Below are 17,329 nucleotides of genomic sequence, written 5' to 3'. Positions count from 1 at the left end.
CAAGGATTTCCTCGAGTCAGTGGGCGTGTTGATGACTTTAAAAAAATCACATCAACAACAACAACAACAACAACAACAACACTCCTGTCCTCAGCGTGATCACCACCGCGCCCCGGCCTCCTGCGAGGCGCTGCGCCTATAAATCATGAAATGTCATAATTACGGTCAATGCTGTTTCTACGACAGCTCCACTGGCCTTTCAACTGACCGCTCGCTAATCAGATTCCAAACGGAGGTGTGCCGCCGCTTGGTTCAAGAGAAAGCTTTCACGTGGAGTGCACCTCGCTCGCTCCTCCTCTGAGACACATTCAGGGGACTGGAGCATTAGCTGCACTATAATTGACCTGAGGTGAAAAATACAAACCATAACTCTCCACTTGGAGAGCACTTTGTGCCGACGCTTGAGAAGTGATATATAAATAAAGTGAATATTATATTATATATTATAATGGGAGGCGGGAATGTAAGGAAAAAGAGATGGCTCGTGGTGCTTTATAATCTTCCACGTGCAAGTCGAGGTGATAGCCGACTTAACCAGCGTGGCCTCAATCGCACAGCGGCTACCGGCCACGTGTTACTCCGCTGCCGTGCAGTTCAGCTCGGGAGAAATTGGATCGTGGCCCGCGTCGAAAAATTCGGGAATGAAGAAAGAGCAATTAAAACGCTGGTTTATTTTACGGGGGGGGGGGGGGGGGGGGGGGGTTAATGACCTGTTACGTCGCCGCCGCCGGGCCTCGTAATTGTCCGTCAAGAGCTGTGATGTCACACTCCACACCATCATTAACTGTAATTACGTCGTCCGGGAGGTGGCGGGAGCTGGTTCTGTCGGCGGCTGGAGGAGGAGGAGGAGGAGGAGGAGGAGGAGGAGGAGGAGGGAGCGAGAGATCTCTCTTTGATTCTACGTGACAGCCGTGACAGAAAGCGTTTAGACCGTCAGCCAATCGGTTCACCTCCGTTTCAACTTAGACGCAACACGGGGGGGAAAAAAAATGTCTGTGACAGCGCTCGGGCCCTCTCGAGTCGTCTGCCTCTGATCTCTTCCTCTTTTCATCGCGAGCGAAAAAGGTCAGCGCGTCGTCTCCCGTCCTCTCGGCTGCCACTGGACTCGTCTGTAAGTCAGGTGCTTATTAGCTTCGGCCTTTGGCTCTTATAAAGATCGGGCTCCGCCGGCCCCCGGACCCACGGCAGAGCGTCTCTCCGCTGCCCTGCCGCCACGTGTTGCTCCGGTGAGAAACCAGTGAAACCAGTGTAAATGATTACTACCAGCGCTTTTTCGACGGCGCTTTCGGTACCTAATATGTAGTCAAAAAAGAAAAAAAGATTTTCAATCAATTTCTTTGTTTATTTCCTTTGACATGTTACCAAGGAGAACGGAAGCGCTGAATTTAATTAAGTGAATGAATTCAAATATCGTAGCCGTTTTTTCTTCGCGATCATTATCTCGTTAAAATGTGATAATTGTCTCACTCAAAGGTTAATTATGTCGTTAAAACGAGACCTGTGACACATTGTTCACGTCCCATCTGGGAGAATTGGAGGCCGAGGATGGGGAGACACGCGGTGGGGGACTGTGCACGTTCTCAAGAAGTCGAAAATCTGCTGGAATTATGTGTCGCCAAACACTTCATCATTTGATACAACGTGAAACTTTGTGTCGTAATGACGAGAGACACCTAAGATGTTTTCAGTTCCACTGTGGCGGTTCAGCCTTTTCCGTAAAGGAGAGACTCAAGAAACACGGGGAAACAGAAGAAACTGACGTGGGCCATTGAATGGCATGAATCTATAAATGATTTCAGGACATGAACATCCGGAAAATGCGCGTAAAATATTGAGTCTGGGCATTTTCTGGAGTTTGCCTTTCAAATATGAAGAAAGTATCATGAGATTGTCCGTGAAATGGAACAATTGATGGCGTGGATGCTGATTCAGGAAGACGGAAAACCGTGGACGTCTTAAGCAGCAAGTATTTATTATAAGAGCTCAATATGGAGGAGGCTTCCAGTTCGCCACACAGATCAACAGGTTCACAGCGTTCGGCGTCCCAAGACAGTCTGTCCGTCCCCGGTCTCTGTAGTTGTATAGCTTTGGGTAATGTCGTCATCTCCCCGCGTCAGTGACACCTCGAGTGAGACTTCAGCTGCTCAATGATTGTTTCGGCTCGCCACGGATGAGACGGCCTTGCCTGGTGCCTTAGAAGAAGGCTCGTCTCAACAGTTTCTCAGGGGAAGATAGACGGAAATTCCTCAACAGTCCGAGTCAAGAAACCTTCCGGAACGTGCGTCGGAGTCGAGCGCCCCACTCACTCGCTGGGAATCTCCCAGAAAAAGGTTCCGGGAGCTAAATTGGTGGTCATTTGCGTTCTCGACAAAACTATTACTTCGACGAGGCACAACTCAACGCGCTGGGGAAAGCTGCGTAATGTCAGGGTGCTGGAGAGGAGGTTTCAGTCCATTGACATTAGTCTCCATCTAAACGTGAGACAAATTACATCTGTATTCCCCGAAAGTTTTCATTTATGTGTCTACATCCAGTGCTGTCATGTCGATAAGCAGTTGGCGGTGATGATTCTCCATGTTGGGTGCCAGTAAAGGCTTATAAGAGAAGATTGTTGGAAATGTTGCTTTTCCGCCCCGTGTTCGATATGAGGAACGTTGCCGTCTCCTTAGCGCTCCACACTTGATCTGATCTTTTTTCTTTATCTGCCGCTGCTTTTCATCTCAAGTCCCACGCTCCACGTGCGTCATGATTTATTCACCCAGTCCGTTTCCATTGCACTTTGTTGCGTTTTGCTTTCATCAGTTCAGAAAGCCTTTGTGGCAATATATTGTTATAAAATCATAAGAGATGAAGGCGGATTCATTCCTGTTTGTTGTGAGGCAATTTGTGACCAACTGCTGACTCTTGCAAGAACACTGGGTGGGAGGTGTCGTGAAAGTTTGCGCCTCGCAAGACTTGGAGAAGTCGCGTGACCGCGTCGCTCGGAGGAACTTGAGGCTGTTCCTGCAGGAACACAGGGCTGCTGCTGGGCTCAACACGAAAGAGATATCTTGTGCTTCAGATCTGTGTTTCGATGTATTCTGGACCTCAAGTTGAGCACGTTCCTGGAAGTTGTCTGGGCTTTTACCTGAGGACGAGAATTATCAGGGATAAGTCTTGTTTTTTAATTTTCATGGACAAAAAAAAGTGGAGAAGTGGAGTTTGCTGACCTTCCGGACTGGACCGCATCACTTCTATACGCCGATGATGTACTTCTGTTTGCTTTCATCAGACCAGAAACTCTTGAGACGAGTCTTCTCAGGCACCAAGCGAGGTCATCTCATCTGAGGCAAGACGAAACAATGATTGAGCAGCTGAAGTCTCTCTCTCGAGATGTCATAGTCGCGGGGAGATGACGACATTACCCAAAGCTAAATCCACTACAGAGACCGGGGATGGACAGACTGTCTTGGGACGCCGAACACTGTGAACCTGTTGATCTGTGTGGCGAACCGAAGTCTCCTCAATATTGAGCTCTTATAATAAATACTTCTGCTTAAGACGTCCACGGTTTCCGTCTTCCTGAATCAGCATCCACGCCATCGATTGTTCCATTTCAAAGCCGAGCTTGAAGGCGAGACTTTCATTCTTTACCATCTACTATCTATCAAACCGAGCTTAGGGATCGCCGCTTTGTTGCTTTGCATAATGTGTGCGCTGTTCGGTCGACCGCTGGTCAGCATCTGGCAGCCGAAAGAAAAAGGGATTTCTGTGCCCAGGGTTCCCTGACAGACTTACTGTTGTGACTTCAGCTTCTACAGCAAAAAGCAAACAACCCCGGGCACTGCACGGTCCCCCCGGAAGCTCAGGACAAATTCTGTTTGTTGTTTTGTCTAAAAATGTAGTTTTACGCTCTTAAGACTCAGAAAAACATGTGGATAAGTATTTACACTGTTTGTGTTTCTTTTTGTTTTTTAAAGCCTCCCGGGAGGTTATCGACTTCCAATGTTTGTATTCCTCCTCTCTTTTTTTTCTGCTACACACACACATACACACACATATTCTGACAAATAGCTTGTGACTAATCAATAACTCACCACACACAAATTATTATTATTTTGGGGATGAGACACATTCGTTCTAGCACATGGTGCAATTAGGCAACACTGTACTATATAATATTATCCACAGGAAATGCTGCCATCTATTGACAAACCGCACTTTTATTGAAATTACATTTTTGGCAAATCCCCTCTTTTTTATTTTCTCGACCTACTGACTCGACAACGCCGATCGACACGTTACGACGCTGCTCTTTAATGCTGATATGTAGCACGGGGGAAAGAAAACCCACGGCGGTGCTGTAAAACAAATCGATGTGTGGCGCCACGATCCCTTATTGATGATATTTTATACAGCAAAGGGCTCAGAGTTGCAAGCAAATTGTAAAACCGATCAATAGATCAGGCCACAGCCCGAAAAAAAATTTTTTTTTATCTAAAAAAAAATTTAAAAGGAAACAAATGGAGTTACCTGTGGCCGTTAACATTGGTGTAAGAATTATTCAGACTCTTCATGAAAGTAAAAGTACCAATAAATCAATGTAGAAATACGCAAAAAATCCCATTTATAAAAAGGTACATAAATATTAATGGCAAAATGTAGGAAAAATGTAAATAATGGTGTTGAAGTAGAAAACAAAGCATGAGCAATAATGTTGTGCCAAATCATATAAATGCATTTTTTTAATTACAAAATAATATTTTGGCATTTTAAACATTTAAACAGTTGGCAAGATCAGTCTCCCGAAAAAAATAATTGTTTTTACCTTTTTTATTTTCAACCCCAAATATTTGATGGAATGCCAAAGAATCTTTGGTCACCAGAGGAGGAATCAGACATATTTTTGTTTTCATTTCTAAATAGATGTACTGACGCTGACACAAATGTAAAAGTATTGGATGGATTTTGACGAAAAGTTTTTCCAACACGAATATTCCCGCTCATATCATATCATATCATATCCTATCATATAAATATATGATAAATATCTGCGATCCAATGACACAATGATTAGCAAACAATTCAAGCCATTTGTTTGCTTTATTTAATAAATGCAGCTTCATTAAACACAAAGTAAATGTCGTAATTGCAATTTTTTGTATAGCCTTAATTTAACGTCTTTGTCCTGTTCGTATAACTTTGTGTGCTATAAGGAGAGAGGTGCGCTGCATTCCACTGTGCAATCCATAACTGTATCGTGACGGGTCAAAATCACAGATGAGAAGTTGCACATTGTCTAATACTACACAACATCGCATTTTCTCAAAGAGAAAGAAAGAAAAAAAAAGCCAACTCTAAAGAGACAAAATGACTCAACAGGCGTGACAAGCTGTGGGAGGCTGCAGGTTTTGTAAATCGGGAAATTGTCGGGACTTGGCAGAGGTTTGCATTCGTTTGAATGTCTCCCCCCCCGTTTATGGAGACAAAGACACTGATGGACCGGTGCCAACGTGTGAGCTACTGTGTCCAGAAATTGGCATTAAGGAAACGTTCCCCGTAACGCGCAGCAGCACACTGACTGACTCGGATTCTTTTGAATTCAATTATTTCTACATTAAAACAGTCCCGCGGTGTCGTGGAATGAGGCCGATCCGCTGATTCGGCACAAGGGAATAATACTGCACCCGGGTGTTGCACTGAAATGGGTTTTAAACTGTTGCGTGCGATTCAGAGAATGTGCTTCGTTCCGCCTCTGTTAGAACAGAAATGTGATGTCGGTAGACGTTTAAAGGTCAAGCTATTTATTCCTCACACATATTGCATCTTTTTACTATTGACTGAAATGTGATGAGTTTTCCTTTTCTCCTTCTCCTCTCTCTGCCTGCAGGAGCTGGAGGTTGGTCCCCGCTCAGCTCCGACGGGTACCAGTGGCTGGAGGTCGACCTGGGCGAGCGGACCGAGGTCACGGCGGTCGCCACCCAGGGCCGCTACGGCAGCTCCGATTGGCTGACGTCGTACCTGCTGATGTTCAGCGACACGGGACACAACTGGAAGCAGCACAGACAGGAGGACAGCGTCGGGGTGAGTTCATAGTTTGGAAATCAGATTATTCCGTAAAGAAATTAATAAAAAAGCTCAACTCTTTGCCTCGCGAGCCGACTGTGGTTTTTCGCTTCTGCTCGATGTGCCCGAATGTGATGATAAGCTGCCTTTTAAAAAACAATAAATCATTTTATTTCCCTCGGTGCTGTCGACTGTCTCATCACGATGGGTATAATATAATATAGGGGTTTGTTAAACAACAAGTGACAGTGACAAAACAGTACAGTGTTGTCAGATTGAATTGAATTCCGACTATGAAGCAGTAAATCACACATTCGTCCCAGACAAGTGTCAAAGTACATCAATTCAAGAAAGAAAAAAGAATGGTGACAGATGATCACAGGAGCGACGGGTTGGCGTTTCCTCACTGACGTTTATCTCAAATATATTCAAAAAGCACATGAACAATTTCAAATGAATACGTTAGCAGGAAACTAGACTTTTCTCTGGGAAATATAAATCCTGTTTAAGTGACAGTTAAATATTTCTCAACTGTTTTCTGGCAGACAGCGTTTACCTTAGTAAAACTACAGAATACACAAACAACTGTAGAAATACATATGAGAATTGTGAATGAAAACATTAAAAGCTATGACCTGTCTGTAATAAACATTTCTTTAAATAACAATATATTTGAACAGGACATAACAAATAATTAAAAGGACAAATAGACAATACATTTTTTTATTTATTTTTAGCACTATTATTATTATTAGGATTATTATTATTTTTAACATTACAGTGGTCATTAATATTGATTAAAATTACAATTAGCTCTAAAAAAGAATAAAGTCGTAATATTTTCGAGAATAATAATTAAATTACAACTTAATTCTTGTAATATTATGACTTTTTCGTCCTAAAGTCATGACTTAATTCTTGTGATATTTTGACTTTTTTTTCCATATCTGTAAATCATTTTGAAGTTTTGTTATGTTTGGGACTTTTGGCACTTTTCCAAATTTTTCCTTTTTAAACTACAATATTAATGTTTCTCTCAGTGTGTTGCTTTTTTCACAGTGTAAGTGTAATAAAACAATTATTAGTGATTTTTTTTTTACAAATAATTACAAGGAAAAAGAACGGTGCTCCGGTTCCTCACAGCTCATCTTGCTGGTCTATTACAGTCACATGTACAGTGGACATGGTGTTTGGTGGTTGGCGGCCTGCAGGGATCAGTCTGTCCTGCGGAGATAATCACAGTCATAAGGAGCCTTTGACACCTCGTTAATAATGGATGAGCCGATGAAAGAGCTCTGCTGACCGCGTGCCGACCTGTTGCCAAAACACTTAAGCTGCTGTTGATGGACACTGAAGCGGCAAAGGAGATGCAGCCGAGCGGCGCTTTTTCCTTTCTGGCCCAGACAATGCTCGCGGTGCAGTCTGGACACAGCCTTCGGATGCCGAAATCAATGAGGAAAAACATCCAATATGTGTCTGTGTGGTTTTTTTGTTTATTTCATTCTGCCATCATTTAATAGTCAGGTTTCTTATGGCTCCCCTGCAAGTCCAGCATCCGATCAGGTCTTGGAATGAACACGCAAAGACTTGTCTTATCAACCTGTACCGTGACCACGCCCTCATCATTTGTAACATGAGTTCAGAGTGGAGCTGTTTGATTAGACGCCTAGCTGTGAACAAATGTCCTACGGAAGAGTATTAGGGCCAGTCGTAAGAAGAGAACAAATGAGGCGGAAGAATTTTTCATTCGTTTAACATTTTCGAGAAGTAAGTCAGAATGTTGAGAATAAAGTGGAACATTGTGACCCGGAAGCACTTCTCCGCAGCACCAAACAACCGGATGTTGATGTTCTGTTGGCCAGTTTGCTAAGCTAACGCTAGCCGCTAACCAAGTTGTGAAGTTGCGATTTTATCATTGACAGGCTGAATCTGGAGGAGACGACGCGGCGACAACGGGTGTTTGCAACATGAACGTCGACGTGTGTCCCGACGCGATGACGTTCAACCGCAAACGACCGTTAATAAATTTTGAGAGGCGCGCAGTTAGCGAGGCTAGCGTAGCTTTGCTAACGTCAGTTAACGTGGACGTGTGACAGCTGAACTGGAGCCACAACACGGACGTTAAGGGACATTTCAACTTTAATCTCGACAGTTCGACTTTATTGTCTAAATGTTAAATAAATAAATAAATCCCCCCACCTCATTAATGCCTGGCCCTAACACTGGGGTTCTTTCTTATCCGAACATCATCGGAAATGGTTCCGGATTCTTCAGAGAATCAGTGCAGGACGAGATGCACATGGATATGATCAGGAGGCATTTATCACATGTTCTTGTTACACGGCGGCGGCACCATGGATACGACACCATGGATAGCAATTAACAGTGTGAACACAGTGAACTGAGCGCTGACGGGGAGTTTTAAGCCGCATCTGTGTGAAAAGATTTAACTGTTCCTCCTCCTCCTCCACCTCTGTCATTCTAACTGTTCGAGAAAGTCAGGCCATGTTTCTAAAAGTAAGTCAGATGTCGCTCTGAAAATACCTTTTCAGTTATTCAGTCTTTAAAAAAATTAAAAGACGGCGCGTGACCTATGAATCGTGTTTGCAGAATAACAGGTGACACACACACACACACACACACACACACACACACACACAGCACTCAACCACTGTAAACAAACAAAAAAGATTCACTGGTACAAAAGTGCAATAACCAACTGTGCAATATTTATATTTATTTCATATTTCATATCTTATCTCATATAACATCACACAGTCGTAACAAGTATTTGCTGGTTTTAGGATTGGGTCTGCTGCTACTTTTGCATCCAGCAGTAAATTTGATTGGACCCTTATCGCTGCTTCGCGTTTAAAGACATAATGAGGCAGACACAAATAAACAACGCACGGAATACACATGTATTATAAGTTGCACAACACAGCGTCTCTCTCCAGCGCCACTCGCCTCACGATTCCGGAGGAATTAACAAAGTTAATTATGTGTCTGAGCTTTCATTCGGCAGTGGGAGAGCCAGTTAACCCGCGTGTCAACTTGAAGGGAGGGATATAATGAGGATAGATAGCCAGATGGGACAGATGGAAAGACAAACGATCCATCAGGCAATCAGAAGTGGACAGACCCATCAGCTTTCACGTTCATCCTCCAGATCTTGTAAACAGACTGTTTATTGCTCATCTAATGCAATATCACATTAAAAAAATGAAAGGGCATTTACAGCCACACTGTGTGACGTGACTAGCCTATAGATGGCAATGTCAGTCTGTCAGCTGCCGGGTGCGCACATTGAGCCTTGGATGGGTTGCCAGGAAATGTTGTAGTCCCCCAGCCTGTCGTAGCAAGACTAACACTCGAATGCGTTTTTAGTCTGGGACCCCCGGTTTCCAAATGAACGCAGACCAAACTGCCTCTGGACGCAGTTGGATAGACCAACAACCAGTGAGCGCAACGAATCACGTGACGTCTGTTGAGCGACGCGTCACGGTATAAGCCCCGCCCATTATCGGCTAGTCTGTTGTGAATGGAGGGGACCCAGACCGTAGTCTGGCAGAGCAAATGAAATGAGCTCCCAGAATCCATCTGGGTCCCAGGCTTATAGTCTCCAGAGGATAATGGTGGTCGCCTGACTTTTCCTCCAGCATCACCATGAGGTCGACGTTTGTAGTTGAAATGTCTCAAATGACACAATTTGATGGATTGGCTCCAAATTTGGGGCTGCACGGTGGCGTAGTGGTTGGCACTTTCCCCTCACAGCAAGAAGGTTCTGGGTTCGAGTCCCGGTTCAAACCAACCAGGGCCTTTCTGTGTGGAGTTTGCATGTTCTCCCCGTGTGTGCGTGGGTTCTCTCCTGGTTCTCCGGCTTCCTCCCACAGTCCAGAGACATGCAGAATGGGGTCAGGTTCATTGGAGACTCTGAATTGACCGTAGGAGTGAATGTGAGAGTGAATGGTTGTTCGTCTCTGTATGTGGCCCTGTGATAGGCTGGGGACCTGTCCAGGGTGAACCCCGCCTCTCGCCTGATGTTACCTGGGATTGGCTCCAGCGAACCTTAAATGAATGAAGTGGTAGATGATGGATGGAATCCAAATTTGATTTAGAAAAAAATTTCAGGATTATCATTATTTCTGACTTATCATCTAACACAGTTGTCAGCAACGACCACATGCCTGGTTATATTTGTGAAGTCTGCTCTCTCTTCTCTTTCCATCTACACTTGAATCACCAAAAGGATACATCTGTGTCTATTCAAAATTAAAAATTCCCAAAACATATCTATAAAGAAATAAATTGTCTAATACATTAGGTCAAGTGCTATTTAGCAAATGTTAGCATTGTAAGCAGCTAATCTAAAATGGTTTGCTTGGTAAACGCACTTGCGTTAAACATTAGCATGTTAGCATTGTCACTGTGAGAATGTTAGCATTGTGATGTGAGCACCGTTGTTTTTTTCATTTCTAGCTAGCTAGATTTACCTAGCGTCGTGCGAGAGAACATCACGAGTGACTGGATCTTTTTTTTTAGCATATCATTTCAGTCACTATCACCATCGACATGTTAAAAAACTATAATTTTTAGTCGTGTTTGTGGGCCAGTTTAGCCGTCCGAACAAATACGGTCTCTCTACGGTAATTAATCTTTGAAATCATCCTGCATTCTTTGCACAAAGCATTTTCTCAACACACAATATGTTGTGTTGGATATTTATTGTAAATTTACTGTAAATAGTGTAAATTTGATTTGATTTGATTTGATTTGATTCTGTGTTCTTTTTCTAATTCTGTGTATTCACGTATGTTGACTGCTACATGCGCCATAGTAACAGCCCAAAAGATTCCTCGTATGTAACCTGTTACCTGCCTGGCAATTGAAATGATTCTGATTCTCATTCTCATTCTAAAGGTACTCTCCCTCGCTTGTGTGCTTCTTTCAGTCTTTTCCGGGCAACAGCAACGCAGACAGCGTGGTTCAGTACAAGCTGCAGCAGCCGGCGGTCGCCCGCTTCCTGCGCCTCATCCCGCTCGACTGGAACCTCAGCGGGCGGATCGGACTCCGGCTGGAGACGTACGGGTGTCCTTACAGTGAGTCTCGTCTTCCCTATTGGACCGGCTCACTTGAAGGGCAGTCTGCATCACCATGGCAACGCATCCAACCCCGCTCTTAGCGTTCAGGCGACTGGATCAGATCGATTTTCACTGTGAACTCAGTGTAGGGAGATGGTTTTAAACATTTCCTATTCAAATTTACAGTGAGAACGAAATTGACAAAATCTGAGAAAATATCAGAAATATTTTATTTGTAACGAGGGAGCCTGCTGGATTAAAGGGATAGTTCAGTGATTTTGAAGTGGGGTTGTATGAGTTACTCATGCATAGTTAATATGTCACCTAATGGACATGGTGATCAGCGATGTCATTTAACGGAGTTTGGAGGGGAAATGGAATTAAGAGTTAATAATTGAACAGATTTCTTTTTTTTACGGTAAGCATTTAAAAATTAAAGCGGAAAAGATGTTTTTCGGTGGTCCCCTCTGGAACGGTGCGCCTCAGACTCACGCTACTTCCACTAAAACACGTCATCCATCACAATTCTTTCTCCGTGGTCCGTTCATTGTGTGCATTTCATTTATCATACGGACACAAAAATAAAAAAAAGAATTCGTTCCGTCGGTTGTCCCCCCGGGTGTCACACCTACAGCTTCCCTGCTGAGACAGGAACACGTGCCGACGGTTTAATTGGTTCCGTTTCTATTTTTGCGCGTTCACACATATCTTCAGCCGGATGACAGTGATCCCGCGTCACTGTGCGTGATGCGACATGTGTTTAACTCATTCACATCGTTTTCGAGTTTGACAAAATATGTTGAATATCGCCGCTACTTCCACTAGAAAGAAACACAGTGAGTTAATCGTGACATTTTCACTCTGTCCAATTAACACACACACACATCACACTTTCTGTGATAAATCATTAAAACATACTTTATATTTACGTATGTGTTAATAACTTGTTGGAGAACGCGCATGTGTGTGTGTGTGTGTGTGTGTGTGTGTGTGTGTGTGTGTGTGTGTGTGTGTGTGTGTGCGCGCGCGCTTGTGTGTGCTTGTGTTTGAGCCTCTATGCTGATTTGGAAATTAAATAGATGTTTTAATTCAGTTGCCGCTGTTTTTGTGCATTCAAAAGGTTCACAGTCGGGAAGTTCAGATGTTCTTTTCACTTAATCTCTCCGACAAACAAACGCACGCACGCACACACACACACACACACTGCTCCCCTCATCTCATCTCAATTCACCTCAGCACACAAATCCCCAGCTTGTGTGAGGACGCTACATTTTTATTGCGTGTGCTAAACGGAATACAGATCCACTCCTCCCGCAGAGGTTTCCTCTCACACTCTGCCAAAACACCAACGAGCTCAACTTTACAAGTGTGTGTGTGTGTGTGTGGGGGTGTGCACAACGGGGTGTGTGACACGGAAAAATTAAAGAAAAACAACAGCTCGCAGATCGTCTGTTTTGTCATCTGAACACTGAATTCGCCGACGGTCCAAGGCGAAATGTAACGTGCAGATACATAACGTGGACTGAGAATAAAGATGGATGACGCGTCTCCACTTCCTCCCGCTGTGCATGAAACAACACCATTATTCCTCGGATAAGGTCGCTGGCCTCTTGCTCTGGTGATGTCATTCAGAGTCTTTGCAGGAGCGATGGTCGATCGCGGCCCCGCAGATGCAGGCGACCTCTCGACCAATCGCGAGTCGGCCTCAGCTGCCAATCGTGATGTTTTCACCCCATGTTTTACAGCATCGAATAACCAACATCCCTCCATGTGACGAGAACCAGCTAACATAACAGAACACATGGAATAAGTGTGTTTAACACAGTAGTTTTATTTTCTAATTTGTTCCATCTGATAGCATGGAAGAGGCGGGGTTCATGACCTATACTACAACCTATGATTCATAATCACAAAGTCCTGATCCGTGTCTTCCTGTTTTTTGTTTTCCTTCCAGCCTCTGACGTGGTGAGCTTCAACGGCGGCGGCGGTCTGGTGTACAGGCTCGCCCCCGGCCCCGGCCCGACCAGGACGTCCAGGGACGTCGTCTCCCTGAAGTTCAAAACCCTGAGGAACGCCGGGACGCTGCTCCGTGCGGAGGGGCCGCACGGCCTCGGCCTCGGCCTGGAGCTGGAGCGAGGGAAGCTTCAGCTGCTGCTGCTCAGACACGGTGCGACTTGGCGGAGAGGTAGAAGTTTCAGATATAGCCGCGCAACGGAAGGCGCACATAGCCAAGGCGAGGTTCTCGCGTCGTGCTCACCGAGACGAGTCTGGATGAAGAGAAATAATAAAGGAGTCACGGCGCGCGACCGCTCCGTGGTCATATTGGTACCAAGACATCTGTATCAGCTCGAGGACCAAAATAATAAAAAAAAAACCCTCTGAAATAACGTTAGATTGGTGTTGGCGGGGGGAGACGGCCGAGGCGCACGCTGCCACGCGATTGGCCTAAATCTTGGCTCGCGCTCGGCTGCCGCCGCCGCCGCATCTCGATCTAGTTACAGCGGTGATGGATGGTTCCTGTTCGCCGTGGCATGTGTTCGGGGGCCGGACTCTGCAGGACTAGATGCATGGCGCACAGAGTGTGTGTGTGTGTGTGTGTGTGTGTGAACAGAGTAAAACAACTGAGTTTGTCAGGCTGCCATGCTGAATCATCACCACATGGCCAGATGGCTCACCTCTCATAGGGAATCCTATATGGCTGCTGAATTACTTGATCCATCCTTTTCATTTTCTCTCTGCCCCTTACTCTCGCTTTTTTTTTTTCCATTCCTACATCTCCCAAAAGACTCCTTCCTCGCCCTCCTCCGTTTTCGTCCACCGTCCTTCAAAAAAGCGGACATTGCTGCTGCATTGGGAGAACCAACTCCCGCGTGGGAAACGAGCCGAACCCGAAACCCTCGGGAACGCCTTCTCCTTCACAAAGGGCGCCCGTGTCTGCGTTAACGAGGCCGGATGTCGCCGCCGTACCACGAAGAAAGTCTCTGTGGTGTTGTGCGGTGCAACAGCTCCATCTTTAAAAAAAACTGCGTCGAGGCAAGTGGCGCCCGGAAGAGAGGCAATTAAAGCCGTTCATTTAGATTACACTTATACTGTTTGTGTCCCGCTCATTTGTCAATGAATTGTGTGTTTTTCTTATTTTTTCACGCTCAGATTCCTTTTATCTGCCTCTCTCTCTCATTATTTCTTCTCGCCCCCCCCCCTCTCTGTTTTTCCCCCTCTTCATTGGCTTTTCAGGTTACAGATTGTGTAATTAAGTCTGAATCCGCCGTGTGCGTTGACCCTGAGCTCCTGCATCGCCCGCTCTGCTCCCGCTCAGACACACATGAAAACACATCCAGGTCCGGACGGACGGTTCACTTCAGATTTGTCTCATCGTGCGGAAAAAATGACTCTATGACTCTCTCGTATAGTTTCAGGTCTTGTTCGATACAGCGTGATGCTCATCCTTTATCCATTAAGGTCGCGGGGGGCTGGAGCCAATCCCGGCTGACATTGGGCGAGAGGCGGGGTTCACCCTGGACAGGTCGCCAGCCTATCACAGGGCCACATACAGAGACGGACGACCATTCACTCTCACATTCACTCCTACGGTCAATTCAGAGTCTCCAATGAACCTGACCCCATTCTGCATGTCTCTGGACTATGGGAGGAAGCCGGAGAACCTGGGAGAACCCACGCATACACGGGGAGAAACATGCAAACTCCAGGCCCTGGTTGTTTCAACCGGGAGTTGGGATTCGAACCCAGAACCTTCTTGCTGTGGGGCGAAAGTGCCGACCACTACGCCACCGTGCAGCCCCCACACGCACATTTCGTAAATCATGGTCCCATTTAGAGTCAAGTAGCGTAGCGTGGATACAGTGTGATTGACAGCTGGTCCGTCCAATCGGTGTGCACGGTTGTGGACGTGCAGTGGACGAGCTGTCCGTCCGACCCACTCCCCCAATCCTACGTCTGCTTCCAAAAAAACAAAATGCCGCTGGTCAAAAATGCTGAACTCTGGGATTTCCGAAATGGCAGCTCACAAACCCAACTGGTGACCCAACACCTGGCAACACGGGATTCTAACCCAAGACAGACTAAATCAGACTCAGTAGTGTGTGTGTGTGTGTGTGTGTGTGTGTGTGTGTGCCGAAATATTTGCTTCTCCAAACTCCCACTAAAGGCCGTCACTGTGTCTTTTCTCTCTGTGTAATCAGATTCAGTCAGCGGCTGTGATGAAGTTGCAGACAGCAGATATGATACAGTGTTACTTGGGGGGGGGGGTTTCTTCATTCGTTACTCATCCACAGTTTGTGCCGGTTGGCTCGTTTGTCGCCCATCAGCAGATTTCCTCGCGTGGTCTTGACACATCCTGATTCACCACCTCGGTCGGGATTACTGAGCTTCCGCTGAGCTCCACGTAATTCATCCAGCGAGGAGAAAACAAGCCGCATGGAAATTCTGCCGTGCACCTCATGCTTGATTTGCGAGACCCCCCCCCCCCCGTGACCTTTCTTCCGCACCAATATCACAGCGATCGTTACATTTGTCATATCTGCTGACCCCCGTTTGCTTGTTAATATTTTCCGCGCACATGCACGCTCCCATCAGGAAGTGACCTATGGATTTCCCGATGACCCCCCCCCCCGTCCCCTTCCCCATTTCAATTCACAGTGCAGTCTTGCTCAAGGACTGTGTGAGTGTTTAGCACCAGGGGACATTGTCGCTGCTCTGTATTCCGCGACGCTAAAACCACCAAAGCGCCGCACTTCTTCCCTTTTGTTTTGGAAAACTAAAATATCTTGGCCTGACATCAGAAAGTCTTCGTTTGTCTTTCGGAGTTCCAGCGGCTTCTTTGCCCCCTGGACACGGTTGGATGGACCTACAGCCGATCGGAGCAGCACAACGTGGGACGTAGCAAAGAAGAAGACGACTGAGGTCCACAAACGGGCGGTTACTTGTTCTCCTTCTTCTTTTCTATTACCGTCACCATTCAACAGAACCTCTCCGCGAAACAGGCAGAGCGCTTCGGCGGCGCTGCCCTTGTCAGTCGTGGCATCAGAAACCCGCCCTCATTTTTAGACGAATAGTTTGCGATGGGCCCGACGCGTCTCGGGTCGGATGGAAAATCTGTGTGAATGAGCTCAACGACTGCCGGAAAGGAGGGAAACCACAGGGGGGAAGATTAAGACAAACGGGAAGAAAAGAAAAGGAAAGCGAGAGAGAGGACTCTCTATATTATTATAATTTAATTTTCTACTTGTTTGCCCTGTGATCTCTCATATTGATCCCTGCTTTCTCTTCTCCGCAAGAGATCAAGTCATCCATCAAATGAAACGCCCCGTCCCTCCCTCCCTCCCTCCCTCCCTCCCTCGTCCTCGTCCATCAACGTAATATTGGTCCACTGATCAATGCCAATAAAGGGATATTACAGCCTTTTTCATTCAACCGCACTGTGATCAAATAAATCGTCACCATGGCAACAAGCTTCCGCGTCATCATGAGGATCCACAACCCTAACTTCCTTTCTCAAGATAAAGTTGTTTACACATCGTCGTTGTCACCATCATCTCACAAAAGGAGCCGAAATATCAAACACATGTCCATCATCTTCCAAACTGTCTGTCTCTCCGAGCCTGGGACCGCCTCTCCCCGAAGGACGTCTTATACATTTTTAATGAGCGACTGTATTCGGCGCCTTCTCTCTCTCTCAGCGGAGGCAAAAAGTTTCTCTCCCAGTTCTTTGGAGGATTCCGAAGTGTATCCACTAAATCGGACCCGGCTGCTGCTCATCTATCTTTAATGACGTCTCGCAGCGTTTTCTTTCTGCACTTTTTTTTTTTTTTTTCCATATCAGCCTTTCATTTGCAAATTTCAAGAACGCAGATACGCGGTGTTCTCTTCTAATGAGACGAGACCTCGGTGTGATCCTCTCCGTGGGAAGTTGACAAGATATCAGCATATTCACGAGGACAGCAGAAGAGCTTTTTTATTTGGGCCCGTTGGTCTTTGCACCCTTTTTTCAACTCCCCTCTCTCTCTCTCTCTCCCCCGTTCTGTTGCAGGCGGGACTTCGCCCGCCGAGCGCCGGCGCCTCGCGTCCCTCGGCAGCCTGTTGGACGACCGGCACTGGCACCGCGTGGCGCTGGAGCGACGCGGCTCTCACCTCAACCTCACCGTGGACAAACACGCGGCGAGGGTCCAGGTCCCCGCGGAGTTCAG

General features: G+C 46.1%; 1 protein-coding gene across 2 annotated transcripts in view; it reads left to right on the top strand.

The window, feature by feature from the left end:
• The window catches only part of LOC118311443 (contactin-associated protein-like 4), a 76,707-nt gene that overhangs the window by 25,988 nt on the left and 33,390 nt on the right, over nucleotides 1–17,329 (top strand). For both annotated transcript variants that reach the window (XM_047332231.1, XM_047332230.1), the window contains exons 3-6: nucleotides 5,870–6,063; nucleotides 10,997–11,144; nucleotides 13,081–13,293; nucleotides 17,173–17,329. The exon at nucleotides 17,173–17,329 is cut by the window's right edge and continues 19 nt beyond it. In XM_047332231.1, coding sequence (XP_047188187.1) covers nucleotides 5,870–6,063; nucleotides 10,997–11,144; nucleotides 13,081–13,293; nucleotides 17,173–17,329 — 712 coding nt within the window. The remainder of the gene's footprint in view (nucleotides 1–5,869; nucleotides 6,064–10,996; nucleotides 11,145–13,080; nucleotides 13,294–17,172) is intronic.

The sequence above is a fragment of the Scophthalmus maximus genome, chromosome 5 (genome assembly GCF_022379125.1).
Source record: "Scophthalmus maximus strain ysfricsl-2021 chromosome 5, ASM2237912v1, whole genome shotgun sequence".
Taxonomy (NCBI): domain Eukaryota; kingdom Metazoa; phylum Chordata; class Actinopteri; order Pleuronectiformes; family Scophthalmidae; genus Scophthalmus; species Scophthalmus maximus.
This window is presented reverse-complemented; position numbering and strand designations above follow the sequence as displayed.